General features: G+C 39.6%; 3 protein-coding genes across 3 annotated transcripts; all 3 read left to right on the top strand.

Annotated features, from left to right (window-relative positions):
* The first annotated feature begins 74 nt into the window (after positions 1-74).
* LOC145898983 (uncharacterized) lies at positions 75-745 on the top strand. Its single transcript, XM_082987685.1, has one exon. It carries the CDS (start codon positions 87-89, stop codon positions 675-677), a length of 591 nt encoding a protein of 196 aa, XP_082843811.1. The 5' UTR covers positions 75-86; the 3' UTR covers positions 678-745.
* A 4,771-nt stretch (positions 746-5,516) lies between these two features.
* Positions 5,517-11,124, top strand: LOC145897825 (uncharacterized). The gene is made up of 7 exons (XM_082986274.1): positions 5,517-5,655; positions 5,775-6,703; positions 6,780-6,916; positions 7,348-7,518; positions 8,279-8,481; positions 8,892-9,032; positions 9,930-11,124. The coding sequence occupies exons 1-7, from the start codon at positions 5,537-5,539 to the stop codon at positions 10,171-10,173; spliced, it is 1,944 nt and encodes a 647-aa protein (XP_082842400.1). The 5' UTR covers positions 5,517-5,536; the 3' UTR covers positions 10,174-11,124.
* A 1,210-nt stretch (positions 11,125-12,334) lies between these two features.
* Positions 12,335-15,910, top strand: LOC145897430 (2-oxoisovalerate dehydrogenase subunit alpha, mitochondrial-like). The gene is made up of 8 exons (XM_082985721.1): positions 12,335-12,462; positions 12,514-12,678; positions 12,766-12,961; positions 13,134-13,294; positions 13,399-13,544; positions 13,947-14,150; positions 14,823-14,997; positions 15,241-15,910. Exons 1-8 carry the CDS (start codon positions 12,358-12,360, stop codon positions 15,412-15,414), a joined length of 1,326 nt encoding a protein of 441 aa, XP_082841847.1. The 5' UTR covers positions 12,335-12,357; the 3' UTR covers positions 15,415-15,910.
* Positions 15,911-16,667: the final 757 nt, after the last annotated feature.

Genomic DNA, 16,667 nt, shown 5'->3' with positions numbered 1-16,667 from the left:
CGGCGTTTCGCCTAGGTCCGTAAACATATTACAAATATTGCATTTTATCCGCAATGTGGCAGTAGTAAGTTGTGTTTTTTGTAAAAATGACGGAATCTGAAGATATGACGCCTGCTACCTCGGAGGAGAGCGTAGCCGTCCCTGAACCATCAGGTCGACGAGCTAAACGCCATGCCGCTTACAACGTTATGGTAAAGCGTGCTATTATGTCCCTAAAATCTAAGCAAGGCTCCTCGAGGAAGGCAATTATCCGTTACATTTGCGCTCACAACAATGTCAAGAAAACCAACTGCATCAGAGCTGTTGGACGTGCCATCAAGCGCATGATTCGCTCAGGCATGGTCTACAGGAACAAACGGGGAATGTTTAAATTGACCGGCAAAGGCCGCGGCCTTAAAGCAAAGAAGCGACGACGAAGACGTGGAGCCAAAAAAGCTGGAAAGAGGCGCAAACGAAAGGGAAAGAAGGGCAAGAAGTCCAAGAAGGGAAAGAAGAAGAAGTCAAAGAAATCTAAGAAGGGAAAGAAGAAGAGAAAGAAGGCAAAGAAGTCCAAGAAGGGAAAGAAAGCACGCCGACGCGTCCAGCGCAAAAAATCACCCAAGCGACGACGCAGCAAGAGAGTCAAACGCCGAAAGAGCAAGAAGGGCAAGAAGCGTGGAGGAAAACGCAAGCGTTAATCCAAACAGAAACAACACCGTGAAACCAACGTGAAAACCGGAGAAATCAAACATCGAAATAAACAAAAACAATCAAATAGTCTGGGTGAATGTGTTTGTCTAATACTCTAATACCTACAGAAGCTAATATTTACCGCGTGACAATTTTAACAGGGCCTTGGAAATGCACGGCTCCTTTAGACTAAAAATGCGCGGTCTGTTTTTCAAAGAAAAAAGAATAGCGCAACGAAAGAAAACAAAATAGAATTGTCTCGAGAATTGTCGTCTTCATGGTAAACTGCGGGACCCTTTCAAGCGCAGGGCTTGATTTGATCAAATCATTCAAACGTGTCTGCATGACCGGTCATTTGGCTTTGACAACATTATTCTCCGTTATCTTTGTTCTACGTATCATGGTTGGATTGAACCACGAATTTTTACACTTGACAAATCTTTCAACATTTTGACAATTATCTGCCTTTCTTTTTGTTGAAACCATCAGGTTGTAATGTATTATTACAAATAATCTTGTCTTTTCCTTCATGCAAAGTTGTAGGCTTCTTTGGCAGTAATAAATTGCCCAAGGTGTTTTTAATGTTGAAGATGTTTCCATTCTAAATTATTTTTCTAAAAATTGAACCCTATTTTGCAATACTGAAAATATTTGTAATGGCTTCATAAAAGTTTTTATCATCCAGCTGTTAAATCCAGCTGTTCTTCCAAAGAGTTCCAACGGGCCAAATAGAAATCACTGCTACACTTAAAACCAGACTTTATCGCAGAGAGGAACGCAACACTGTTGCGTGGAGCTAATACCACTGTGTATGTGCATCGCTTTTCAGCAAAAGCCCACGTCATGTTGTATTATAGCTTTGACACGTTTTAATATGTTTTGTGCAAAACCTACCACTCAGTTACGTGCAAATGAATCGATTTATTGTCGTCGACACGAAGTATGTTAGTTAAGTATGAATACAGGTTAAAAACAATTTATTTCAAATTTGTCTTCAGCTACTGACTTCAATGTTGGCCCCTACACACCCACCAAGTTAATCTCAGCAAACGTGTTCTTCGTCTGTAAAAGAGTTCGTTAAAGTTTCGACTGAACAAAAACGATTGCACAAAAAGCATTGAAATTCTGCAAAGCATAGTTCTTTTAGGTATAATGTTATATTGTTCGACATTCACAATATTTGCTTCGTTCAACACACAGGCAGCATTGCTGTGTATATTGCAGTTCAAGACAATAAAAATATATAGCTGTAGATATTATGCTACATATTAAAAAAAATATTGCGCCACACACACCATAATACACATCTTGAACTACAGAAATAGTGCTCGCGCCATATACGGTGTACGAATCGACAGCCAGTTTAGTTTCTACGATACTTTACTACATCTTTCAATACCAGTATGTTTATATTGCCCTTCTTTACAGCTTAACGCGTGCTTTTATTCCATTTGAAATACAGTTTTCTGAAACATTTACCAAGTTGTATTTGTCCCCAGCTGCCACCTAAAATTTTAGTTCGACAAGACGTCAGATCGATCTTTTGTTAAATTCTCCATGCCCCACTCACAGCAACGCAAGAGCTGGTATGGTGAACTATGACGTCAGCTATATACTTCCGCAGTATCAGCTTTTCAGTGGTATGGGCATAAAAGGTCTCGATGTGGATTTAGTTGGACGTTACAATCTTCGACTGAAAATCCTATCGAAGCCTTGTAATAAGACTACAATAAATACGTTGCTTAATGCTTGGCAAAAAATTTAGTCGAGAAACCTGTGTTATAGATACATTTGTTTCTTACGGCGCAATTGTTCATGGTGTATCGGATATTGAAATGACCCAATCAGACGATAAGTCGTAATCGATCGAAGTCAGCAGATGTAAGTTGCGCCATACCACACCACCGACGCACGTGATCTGGACACGTCACGCCCTTCTTGCGACATTTGGGTGTGGAGAATGAACAAACATGCACCAACTATTTTCTATATGTTTTGTATTAATGAAACATTAAGTTGTTTTAAAGTTTAAGGCATTATTCTGAAAGTTAAGCAAATGTGTTTGTTTGTGTGTTTAATGAAAGTTAGGTGTGGAAAAGGGCACTTATAGCCTACCTACATTTCTAAAACAATTTAAACTACAAATATGTGCATTGTATTCTTATGTAGCCCGAAAGGGTAAGTTCGTGGATTAACATTAGTCTTTTGCAACGATTATGAAAAAATACCAAAGTGAATACGAGACAGAGGTGTCTTGCCAATCATAGATCAGTCAGAAATTAAGACATGTTTTCAGAATAAGAAACCTTGCTAACATTGCCAACATAAAACATTTCAAATATTCTGTTTGCTTCGATTTTAAATAAATGTACACATTCCTGCATACATTTGCGTCACAGAAAATACTTATATTTGACTGTTAAAGTTTAATGAATCCAGCGCCCATCCCCAATCATGTTCATGTATCATGTTTAACTAATACAAATCAGCGACATTGTCTTGGCAGGTAAGCATGTTTGTGAATTAAAAATCACTACCTGTAGGGAGACAGGTTATATTAACTGGTTAACAGATGGGAGTCAGTATTCAAACTCTTAGTTGCGCCGCGTCACCGTAAAAATGTGCGGCTCAGTGGAAAAAGGTGCTGATTACTAATTGTCGAAGTCCTTGATTACATATTGTAAATTCGCCTGTTTTGAACAATTTAAAAACAGTATAAATATTTTTTGTCAGAACAAATATAAATAATTTTAAACTGTACCTTTGAAAATATCAAACCAAAGGACATATTATAGCGGTTAATGTTGTTCTGTTGATGCGTTTCTACTGGGTTTTATAAAGGTATTATCCTAATACATTTTTCAAATAAGGTTGGCAAAGTAAAACATAACGTGTCGTGGGTAACGTACGTCTCGCAAACTTTCATGACGCGATTCATTTCGCCTGCTATGCAAAATGGCCGGTCACATCGCACTCGCTCAACCGCATCGTGGTAGTTGCCTTTTTCAGAAGCTCGTGACGTTAGCCCTCATTGTTTTCAGCCGTTTGCACTGTTCAGTCTGATCACAATTTAAAGGCGAGTTTGGCGGGTTGGCGCAGAGTGGCTGGGACGTTTTTCGATGTTCCTCAAAAGGAGCGTATGGTTGCACTCAAGAAATGATGTTGATAAATGCCATAGTTAGCGTTTAAAATGCTAGCGAAAGCACTGCTTGAATTCTGTGCTATGTTATTTGCTGTTTCTAAAATATAGTTGAGTTGTTGTTTGAGCAAGTTTTAGAGAAATATACTCAGTTTGTATGAGACCTAGTTAAAGGACATCATTTGAAATCGCATAAATATCTATTTGTTACGTACAAGCGTTTCGTTGTTACCCTACGCAGTGTAGGCTATGCTATGTGTTTATTCTGTAACAAGGTTAGTTTTCTGCGACGTATGACCACATGTTATTGCAGGTTTTTTACATATATTAGTCCATTACATCCAACTTGCGTAAAGTTCATGAGAAGAGAAAATATGTACAGTGTTTTGTTATGCAGCATTTGTGTCATCCATGCCATTCGCGATCGTCGACCAGCTTTATAACACGAGAACCTGCTTTATCCAAATGCTTTTCATACCCTAGTTTATTCTTTTCCGTCAGAATGCAATATTTGGCGCTTGTACAAGTGAACTCGTGTGACTTTACCAAGCACATTTTCTCTAGTTACCTTGCGATTGCATTCTCTTTAAAATGGGCTTTTGTTGCACCGTTGTAGAAATCTGCTGATAAATATTTAAAATCCTCGGTGCCACTCATTCGCATGCAAAAACACACATGCAGACGCCTTACCTTCGTGTGGAAATTACTTTTCAAGTAGTAACAGGAAGCACGCCAAACATGTTTCGTCGTGACGTCCTATTGCCAACAATCATCAGTGATTTTTTGAGAACAGAGATTGCGCAACTTTTTGTCACTTTTGTGGTCTGTTTTTGAGATATATTGTGCAGTAAGATTTTCAACACAAAATTATGAATCGATTCGAAAAAGTCCAAACTATGTATATACACGCTTAATGCCAACCGCTGTACAGTGTGGTTTGACAAATTAGGACGTTAGCATGTCAGTGAGCAGGAAATAAACGATCTTGTCGGTTTTCCTTGTTTGGCAAAGACAGTTCCATTGTTGAAAGTGTGTAGAATTGTAAAACAGTTAAAATTTTGTATCTAAGACAAGCTACGACGTATGCACCGAGTGTCGATACGCAATTTTAGTATGCCGTTCAACGATGTTTACCCCTGGTGGTAAAAACGAAGTGTTGATATCTACGTGATGTATGTAACCGACAACAGAATCTACCTCATGTTAGGAGTGGTTTGGTCTCTACATTCTTCAACATTTCAAGTCACGTCAAAAGGTGCTAAGTTTGGACTGTCGGCAGACGGTTAATGTGGTAAGGTCGTGCCGGAAGCTACTGGTTTCATACAACTTCCTGGCGCCCTTGCAGAGTGGCATTAAAAAACAGCAAACTTAAACAAAATCGCTGCAAAATGAAATCTTTTGTTTTCAATTCAAAAGCAGAGTTGTTTAAATGTGGATAGATGGCATGCATATATCATGAACTGATAATCCCTTTTTGGTTAGACTGCTCAGTACATCTATTGTATGGGCAAATTACTGTAAAATGTGTATTGAAGTGCAGTGACTTTGGGCACCAGATATTTCTCATGTATACTGTGTTTTATATGTGGTTTGTGGTTTCTATTTGATGAAATATATTCCTCAATTGAGGAAATGGCTGCTTGTGTGAAGACAAATAACCAACATTCAAATGATGATCACCATATTGTTGTTGGCATTTTTAGCTACAGTTCGTGTAACTTGTAGAGAATGAGTATAGTCGAAAAGGAACCAGTGCAACCTGCCCGTAGAAGTCGCAGAGCAGCAAGCTTAACTGCCCAATTACTGTGGAATATACAAATTGAAGACGATGCAAAATCTGTAACAAAGTAAGTTGTCCTGAAAATTAACATGGATTAACCGCACAAAATGTATACATATATATTTAATGTTTGAAAAAAGTGATTAGATTTTTTCTTATGTAACTTATATTTATTGTATTGTAAAGATTTAAGAAAGAACCATCTTTGGAAAAGGAAGCCGAAAATGGAAATGAAAAGAAATGCCAAAAGCGTGTTGCTGGTCAGACTAGCTCTGAACACAAAGGTGGCAAAAAGCAAAAGATGAACAGCAATGGTTACAGTGGTTGCCTCTTTCCAGCAGCTAAACCTCTTCATTCTCATGCTGTGGAAAAGCCCCATAAAAAAAAGTTGACTGCTTCTGTAAAACCTTTAGTTCAAACGAAATCTTGTGCACCAAGAGTTGTTCGGCCTCAAGGCCAGAATATTGTGCAACATGCAAGCCCTATATTACTCCTACCAGTATCACTCAAAACCAACCAAGGGTCCGCTGCCACCACTGAGGTTGGAAGCTTGCCGGTTTTTACTTTCAAAAACTCTTCAGAATTAATGAACTGTTTTGGATTAAACAAGTCTGTGTCAGCCACAGGCATGAATACAAATAGAAGTGCTTGGCAAAATTCAAATGTTGAAATGGTTTCTTTGAAACCCAATACCATTTTGCTTCCAAGTCTTTCAAGAGCACCAGGACGTAAGGGTGGTATAAAGCAGCTTGGCAATCCCCTCTTCGGGCAGTCTGCGCAAGACGAACCGCTAAACCTAAAAATGGGAGAGACAACAATCCCAAGTAGCAGTAAGCAAATTTTCGCGCCTGGAAGGGTGAAGGGTGGAGGGAAATCGGTGATGACGTGCACTGTATCGGTTCCACTTCCCAGGACTGACGTTCGGGTTTCTGTTGCCCAAGTAACTGGAAACGTAAGAGTGGACAAACCGAAAGACTTTTATCGCGGAAAGCCGGCGACATATGGATTAAAAGGCGCCAAAAAACCCGAATGTGGACGTAATGTAACTGGCAACTTGCTTCACAAGAAAGGCCATTCTGCGCGTGTAAAACAAGAAACCAATTGCCCATCGCCAGGTAAACACATTGAAACTGCGATTTAGGCTTCGTTGGCTATGATGTACATTGGATAACAATGGTTTTTTATTGACAGAATATGCTTGCTCTTCTCCCGACGTTGACGATGTACATCGTGATGCACGTCACACGTGTAATCGCGCGCATATTAACCTGAGGCAGAAGGCCGTTCCCCCGCCTGGGACCCCTGAATATGAAGAGTACAAGGCAGAGGTATAAGTACATTTAATGTAGGCCATATGCTGCGCTGCATCGAATATCCTGAACAGTGCGTTGTCACTTTGGTCTTGTGCCGGTTAATTCGCAATTATACGAAAATGCGCTGTGCCGTTACTCATTGGATGTCGTTTATTGGCACTGGTCGGGATTGCAGTCCGCTGCATTGCCGTGCACTGTCAAGTGACGTAGTAAGCACTCCCTTCTGCTGCGTTGCGATGGTGATTCATCAACTGGTCGGGTTGTTAGGCTTCCGGTCGCATTTCGCAAAACCATAGCTGTAAGTTGCGAGAGATATCCCACCCAATTTTGTTTACTTCGTGCAAATATTGCCTGGGCTTCGTCGACTCTACGGTCGATCGAGCCTCCCCTACAGTTGTATCGCTGGCAGTTTGGTAAACTTTACAACTTACGGCTTTTCTCTGCAGCAACGACGCATGTTAGCTGATGCTGCTATGAGAGAAAATAAACGAAAGCTCGATACGCAAAAGCCACTTCTTGTCAGAATGGACTCGGACGAAGAGAGACCTTTGCTGAATCCCCAAAATAACGGCTGGACATGGACTGGAAAACCGTATTTTGGCCTAGTGTACAGCGTGGTCAGTATTTTATCACCCGGTGTTACATTCATGCTAGGGTATAGCATTCCCCAAGTACATTTGTGCGCACGATCAATGTTGTACGTCGCGAGAACTGTAGCCTCGGGCTTCCTTGCAATATAGGATAATTACTGCCTTCCATGATGCAGATTAAATAAACAAGTTGTTCCTTGTAAATAAATAGACGATCGAAAAGACTTGTGCCAACTTGGACGCCTCTAACTTACCTCACATGACATCGTTGCTCGTGGCAAAATGTATCGATTTTTAAGTTGCAGTCTCTGTTCTAAAACCATTGCCTACCGTGGTTCTAATACGATTAAACATTCCATTCAAGACTCTCCAATGCCATCACAAAGGCCATTTTTTATTCAATGTGTTGCGATTTTTAGGCGCTTCCAATCAGCTGATTACCAGGTCAAATTAACCTTAAGTGTATGCTGGCTTATTGCCACGTCAAGCCACGTGACTTGCAGCACGTGATAACATAATACGGTTGCTTCTATTTTAAAAGCGTCACAGAGTTTTGTGAAAACTAAGCAACTTGATATGATGTAGTGCTGTGAAACTACAGAACATTTTAATTTGTAAGACAGTTATTTTTTTTGGTCCTAATATGTCAAAAAGGCACTATATATAAGTTTAAGCGGGATGTAATGCGGAGACAACAATTGTACTTGCCAAAATGCATGTAAAAGCCCTATATTGCATAACTGTTCATGCACGATGACAGAGTATAACGCGGATAATGTTCCAACAGGAAAACGGGAAGTACGTTCGTCGGCGTTGTTTCCCCGCTATGACTCGGTACGATAAGGATGGCCTGGCGGTAGTGATGGTTCGAGACTGCGTGTTTCTTTGTGCGGGCGGCGACGACGAACTGCCATACGTAGCAAAAGTAACCGGCTTATGGGAGAAGCCACACACAGGCGACATGACCATGAGTCTACTTTGGTATTACAGGTAAAGATTTTAAACTTGCTTATCGTCATGTAATTTGTGTTGTCGTGTAAATAATGTGCTTGTTATTTCAACATCAACTCAAATTGTTTCTGTCTTTTTTGTCGAAAAATCTCGCTTCGTTATATATCGTAGTGTTAAAATTAGCCACAGGTTTCAACGTTATTAGTCCGTGAAATTGACATTATTTAGATCTAAACTTAGCAAACAATGATTGTATGGAGCCTTTCTCCTGCAAAATCGACTTTATAAAGATATGGCTTGCTTCTATTTGCGGGTTGTTTTTTTAGTACAGAAAATCATTCGCTTTGATTTCCTCGTTGACAGTATTCGTGTCAGTGTTGCAAAGGACCAAGTTCTTCGCCCATACGGTGTGGCTTACTGTGTTGGTTTTTAACTGTTTTCCATTTAAGGCCGGAACACACCGAGGATCCCCGGGTGCAGGCTGTCAACCTTTGCGATGACGAGTTATTCGTGTCACGTCATCAAGATGAGATTAGTGTGGCCTGCGTGGAGGATCGATGTCATGTGTTAAGCTATTCAGAATACTGCAGGTAATTGTTGTATGGTCTCAATCTGGAAGTCACATGCCCTCGACGTGACATTTTAGTGTTGTTACTCTTGGATGCAACCTTTTTACGGCGAATATTTTTTGTGGGGTACCAGAAAGCAGTCAATGCGATGCAGTTTGTCATTATCGCTTTGCCGACCCTAAGAAACACGACGTTCAATTAAACACCAAAATGTTGGCAAGGCGCTAACAGTTTACAAAACGTGACATCGAGAATGGTATGAATGTACCCACTCACATTCCCATAAGCGGTCATGTTGAAGAATCATATTAGTGTCCACCACGGCTGTTTTGACGCCGTCCTGTTTTGTATTAACGTTTACAACTCACTTTCAAGTGGCGGTGAGATAATTGACCAGTCCATGCCAAAGGCACGCTCATTATGGCGCCCAAGTACGACCTCTTGGGATAGACTTGTTATTGTGGGGCACAGAGACGGTCTATTTTCATACCACAGGTCGTGATTTCCCCTCGGTTTTTAGGCTTTGCAGACGTGACGTACAGAAGATTGGGTGCTTACATGGTTGTGCCAACACACCTTGTCACTTGTCACTATTAGGAGTCGCCATATAATAAATTAGGCCAATCGGGTTTTAACGTAAGCTATCTGATTGAATGGAGGATACACAGTGTTGCTATTTTCTAATTGTGACCTTGCAAAAAGAATACCGCTTGAAAAGTTCAAGAAAATTGCTCCCAATGTGTGAACTAACATAGGTCTGCGTTTGTGAAATGGGTTCACACAATATTGAAAATTCCTACAGCTTTCAATAGCGTGCGTGCTGATGCCATCATATTAGCAATCGTGGCTGGATTAGGCGAACTGGATTCGTACGCCCAGGATTATCGATTAACTTGTTCCCTATCCAACTACTTTTAGGGTTCAAGCGCGGATGCGTCGTGATAAGGCGTGGAAAAAGTACGATCGACGGCGTGAGGTCCCTCCTTTGCCCGACAAACGGTCAAACGCGCGTAGGAGTCTTCCCGGCGAATCACCAGTGGACGACAGCAACCTCTTCTTCAGCCGCAGGATATACGACGTCAAGTGCCGACGGGTACTTAAGTGTCTGCCCCCGCCCGGCTCACTTGCCGTTGATTACGCAAAACGTACCTCTACGACGTGATCCAAAGAACACAGACCAACACGATCTGTTTTTTTTTCGATGCGATCGATATATACGTACGAACAGCCATCCCCTGGGCGATTGTAAATTAAAATCCCCGACCGCTATTGACCGATTAGAGGTGCTCCCGCTAAATACCTTGACAAGGACGAGAGAAAAACGTGATTGGAAGAGCGTTGAACCCGTCAGATTCATGCGTACCTAACAGTGTAAACTTCCCATTTTCCACTGCTGTCAATTTCATCGATTTTCCTTGTTGTTTCGCAACATTGGATTACTCTATGAACGATAAGTTTATGTTAGATGTTGTTTGCAAAGCATATGTGCTTACTGTTACAGTAAGGGCATTTGTGGTGCCACTGATCATTATCCAGGCCTATATGCTTTTTTCTAAGCTTCTACCCGTTACAGCGCAGCAACTTACAATAGCCTACCTCAGTTGTCAAAAGTTAAATAGATCACCATCGGATGTTAATTGCGTGTCAGGATGGTCGCAGTAACCACGTTACACAGCCGTACTAACGTGCGTACGCCCCTTCGCAAATGGACTGCACAAATAAATAATTCATCGTGGAGGCAACTAACATGAAGCGGATGCATTTTCATTTCGTGACAAAAATTCTCCGAACAATCACATTACAAACGATAATCACTTTTCATCATCTATATGTGATGTTTTCTCGATTATTGCTTGTTTAGCGTACTTGTATATAAGATCTCATGCCGCTCTGCCATTGTATGTTTCGTTTGCTTTCGATGTACAAACCGTAATGCTGCGCTATTTGTCCAAAAACTGTGCTTTTTCGAATAAGTTCGTCGTCGTTCTATTTTGTTTTGCTCCTTATAGCGTGTCTGTCTACCTGCCACTCTTTCAACTTGTACAGATTTTCTTCGACTGTGCAAACTTTATCGAAAGTTGCCGAAAACAAACCAGAATAAAAATGCATCCTTATTTGACTACATTCTCATCTATTTTTTACGTTTGCTTCAAACGATTTTGTACAGGGAGGTTAAAAATAAGCTATTTTCTTAGAAACGAGATTTAGCTGTTTGTCAATTCTAAGGTCATCACATATGTATTGGCGCAGTGTACAGTTATGGACAAATCTCCCATTTCGAGATTGCTTACCAACAAAACTGTTTTTATCGTACATATGCATGTTAAACAGCGAAATTTTTGACCAGTTAGTTCATTTTTACGATATGGTCTGATCAGTGTTCTTATACAGGTTTGGTAATTGAACATGTTTGCGCTAAAGTATGTTTTTGTAAAAAAGTTTTGTGACCTTATAAGCTGGTGGTTCTTAAATTTACTTGGGTCACGTCGCACTTGAATCTCTTTGTTTGCGCAATTAAGTTTTTCAGTCAGTAAGTTAGACAGTCAATTTTAAACAGAATTAGGCTAAATGCAAGTATTGGCTTGTGTGCCTGAACAAAATTCGTACTGAATGTCCGAAAGGCCTCTGCAGTTCCTTATCCACTAGCGTTCGGTTCCGAACGTTGTTCGTTCATAATCAGTTTTTTGGATAAAAAACTGAATTACAATAGTGATTGTGAAAACTGACAATGGGTTTTGACCTAAACAACAGTGTGCCACGGCACACATGTTGAGAAAGAAACCCTGTCGAAATATTATTGTGAAATTCGGTGAGCTGCAGACAGGTGTCCACTGTTTTAACCTATAACGTTTCATTATTATTGGCTCCAATGCTTATATATATTATTGTGAAAGTCGAACTTGATACGCGACACACATATACCCAATCCAAAGTGATCCGGATGAATATGCACCTCAATTTATGCCATTTTTTAGGTTTTTGTTTTAGAAGACCTTTGAATAATTGAGTAACCTAGAAAATATTGCTGATTTGGGGATGCTAACTTGCTTACATGGCCAGGTATCCTTATGTTTGCTTCGTGAACCATCAACATTGCTGTTTCATAATCGAAGTAAAGACTCGGCAAACTCGGAGGCGTTGCCGTATTCGTAAATGTCATTGTTCTTATTATTTTAGGCATGATTGGTCATGCGTTAAGTATGTATTAATCACTGGCGTGTTGCAAAACTCATATCATTGCAAAGAATTCGGTTTTACCATGTGATTTGCTTTTCATTTTACTATTCTTCCGGTAATGTGTTTATTGTATCATCTTTAGCGTGTTATATCTTTAGTTTGGGCAACTATGTATCTGAATAAAATTTTAAGGTTTGGTATTAGACAAACTTCTCACAGACTTGTCAATTCCAAAGTCCAAGTAACATGTAAAGCAGTCAACCACATTCGCATGGTAAGTTTTATTTTTTTAAACATGAAAAGGTTTAGTCTATTGCCTTTGTAGCTGAGCAGCGGTGCTTCAGTTGATGCTGATGGTGAACCATTTGAACCAAACCGCAATTTTGTGACAAAACTGGAATTTCTTGAACCAAAGATTGAAGATACAATACCTATTTATCGTGTTTATGATAATGCTGGAAAAATTATAGATACATCCCAAGATCCCCAGGTATATATTGAGATGTTGTCACAATTTGTGCAGTTATGGTCACTGTGATCAAATTTTCTTCCTTGTTGTCATATGTGGTAATTTTAGCTCAGTGATGACACGCTAGTTCGGATGTACCAAGCTATGAAGACGTTAAACATCATGGATCAGGTTATGTATGATGCTCAGAGACAAGGCAGAGTTTCTTTCTACATGACCAACTACGGCGAAGAAGGATGCCACATTGGAAGTGCAGCTGCCTTGGATGACAGAGATCTAGTTTTTGGGCAATACAGAGAAGCAGGTTTATTTTTTGTAATTACATGATTACATTAATTAAATGTATGTGTGTTGCATACATGCATACGTAAAAAAAACACTCAATGAACTATTATGGTATTGCAAGATTTTAGTAAAAAATTAGTGAGAGGTTCCTTTCTCTAAAAAAATAAACGAAACGGTTGTGTATGAAACAGGTGTTTTGATGTGGAGGGGCTTTGAACTGGAAGAATTTATGGATCAGTGTTATGCAAACGTAAATGACCCAGCTGCTGGAAAACAGATGCCAGTACATTATGGATCTCGAAAACTTAACTTTGTTACAATTAGTTCGCCGCTAGCCACACAAATGCCCCAGGTAAATTCTTTTTTTTTACTTTTTAAAAACGTTTTTTTTTTGAAGTAACAGATATGTACAAGAAAAAGAAACAAAATGTGTAAGAATTTGTTGCATGTTCATAGGCATCTGGTGCAGCATATGCATTAAAGCGCACACATCCTGGCTTATGTGTAATCTGCTATTTTGGGGAAGGTGCAGCATCAGAGGGTGATGCGCATGCCGCCTTCAACTTTGCAGCAACTCTAAGTGCACCCTGTTTGTTTTTTTGGTAAGTTTTCTAATATTTTTCTTACCACTTTGTGCCACAAAACGGTTTATAGAATCCTGTTTGTACACCTACGGTATGGGCAAAGTATATTTATTGTCAGTATCTAAGTGTTTTTCTATTATTAACCTGGAAAAAGTGTATCTGTTTTATGTGAATAATTCCAAAAGACTTGAAATCATTCTCGTGACCCAATCATGGTGTTTGTATATTGTTTACTTGCAAAGAGCAAAAGCCTTCATTGACCAACAGTGTTGGCTATTTAGTAACATGATGTAGTAGGAGGATAAACACTTTCTATCATTCTCCGCCTTTTACTTTACTTCCATTGGCAAAATGCATATCCTGTGTGGACTTTGTATTGGTTTAACTAACCCCTCCTTAACATGTATTAATTTGATGCAGTCGCAATAATGGTTATGCCATATCGACACCAGTAGGAGACCAGTACAAGGGTGACGGCATTGCGGCTCGTGGGTCTGGTTATGGTATGCTTACCATAAGAGTTGATGGGAACGACACATTAGCTGTTTACAACGCTACCATGAAAGCTCGCGAAATCGCGGTCGCCGAAAATCGACCAGTTCTCATTGAAGCAATGACTTACAGGTTTGCACTTTCAGCGAAATGTTTTTTTTTTAAATCTAGTATAAACTTACGTAGTTTGGATCCTTAATTTTTTAACCACGGGTCGGCAACCCCTGGCACGCGAATTGGTTTACGATGTCATACTCCAATGATATGCCATACGTTCTGAATTTTCTTGCGTCGAACGGAAAAACGTTAAAAAGGACTTGTTTAAAATGACAGTTCATATAATGAGGCGGTCGTAACGCAGTGGTGACAAAAAAAAAACAGAAACAGTCAACATATTTTGGTGTGCGCATATAGTGAAGTCATTAATATTTTGACATCATTTGCAAAATTGCACCCGGCGAAGGGATGTCGAACCTTAATCCAAACATTTCACACAGAAGTTTGCAAGTTCTACATTGTATTAAGAAATAACGTACTGCGTTCATCATCAGTGTAGCGAACAACTGTTACATAAACTTGGTCAGCAATTTCATAACTCTGGCATTTTTTTGAAAGTTACATCATAGGTTGCACAACTAGATCGCTGCCATGAAGTCGTACAGAATGTGACGTTGGACATATATTGTATTCATTCATCAGGCCTGTGTTCATAACATGGGAACTCTGTTTGTTCTTAGGATTTTTAGCATATTACGTAAGGCTCAACATTAGAATTTGCTGAGCCAGAACATATTCGCGTTTTAGAATTGGACATCACAGTACGAGTGACGACAGTTCTGCATACCGCTCTGTTGATGAAGTTGATTACTGGTCACGCACCGATGACCCGATTGCCAGATTCTTTCGTTACATGGTTACCGAACGAAGTTGTTGGTCAGAGAAAGAAGACAAAATATTCAGGAAGGATGCGAGGAAAAGGGTAAATGCTTGTTATGAAACACAGTAATTTTTTTTTATTAACTGCATTGTATATATACATTATTGGCAACAGCAATGAAATGTAATTAAAAACGCTTACAGATTATTTATATAAATATCTCTTGGCATACTTTTAATGTATTTGTTTGTCTTGGATGGTTCTGCACATATCGAAACAGTTTATTTTTAAGTGTAATTGCGGGTGGATTGCTGTTTAAGAGAGAATTAAAAATACAATACACAGATCATGGCTGCTTTCAAACTGGCGGAGAAGAGAAACAAACCGTCCCCGACTTTACTCTTCACCGATGTTTACGACCAACTGCCGGAACACCTCAAACAACAACAGAAGGAGATGGTTGACCACGTGATGGCGCACAAGGACAAATACCCTCTAAGCAAACACGAGCCAATTTGAATTCAACTTAATGCCCTGAGTTGTTATCAAGTTTTGACAGAACATTATGTGCCACTGCGCTTGTTTGATAGCCATCATTTTTTCAAGCTAAGCCGCTGTTTTTGTTGTTTGAATTTGAACAATCCGCATTTCCATCGAGTGACATCCTGTTTTTTTATAAACCTATAAAAAACCTTCTAGTCTCTGTGTAGCAATTAACATGAGGTGTTGGGTTACTTGTGATGTATTGAAACAATGTGAAGTCCTTTCACTATTTGTTCTGGACAAAATTGGTTATTCTTGGAATCACCTCACAATGATTAAAAAGATGTTTTTCATTCAGGCAACGATACATTTTTTGCGTAGCCATGCATTTACGAATATATTATCTGTCGTGCTACGGTATTAGCTACACTATCCCTTTTTTATTTCAATTTGTGTCATTGTTGACATGAAAATTATTTACCTGAAGTCTTGTTTGTGAGTGCGCTTTAGAATAAGATACACAAACCGCCGACTCGTGTTGTGATCTATTTGGTTCATCAATATGCCCAAGAGTAAGTCTTGTAAATGAAGGTATTTGTTGTGATTATAATTGCTTGATTTAAAGTTACAGGGTTCACACAATCTGAAGTCCGTCCATGAACGCTGGTCCGTGGGTCAACAGCGACACTTTCGTGAAACAAAAGCGAATGTAATTGTTTGTGTTCAATTGTTAAGATATTTTTTGCCAGGGCAGTGATCCTCAGTTTTTTTGTCCTGGTGGACCTCTTAATGACGTAAGGGAAAACGTGGACTCCTTTAAGTTTTTCTGTAGTTGCACTCATTTCAGAATGCGTCTCTTTGCCATATAGCAAGTCTATAATGTGCTGCTACAATTACGCATGTTTTCAGGCCTACTGCAAAACAAAATAAGAAAATAGAGATAATAATCAATTACACAACACGAATTTCCAAGAACGCTCTGTGGATCCTGGATGAAAACCAATCGTTAGCTTTGTAAAATAGAAACATTTTCGTTGACAACATGTCACTAAACTACCTATCGGTTAAACAGTTATTAACCAGAATTAGATCAACTGGTACAATCACTTTGCATTCCGAAGCCCATTGTTAACATGACTATTAAAATTTCCCAACAAACAGAAGCATGTATTACAGAGCATGTTGACGTAGGAAGCGATAGAGCCTATAGAGGTATATTTACTTGGGGCACCCTATTGTAAGCCAAACCGTAAAAAGCAAGCCAAACATTGCAAAGCAAGCAAACCAAC

Source organism: Ascidia mentula, chromosome 4 (genome assembly GCF_947561715.1).
Source record: "Ascidia mentula chromosome 4, kaAscMent1.1, whole genome shotgun sequence".
Taxonomy (NCBI): Eukaryota; Metazoa; Chordata; class Ascidiacea; order Phlebobranchia; family Ascidiidae; genus Ascidia; species Ascidia mentula.
The sequence above is the reverse complement of the archived record's forward strand: the minus strand, read 5'-3'. Positions and strand labels throughout refer to the sequence as shown.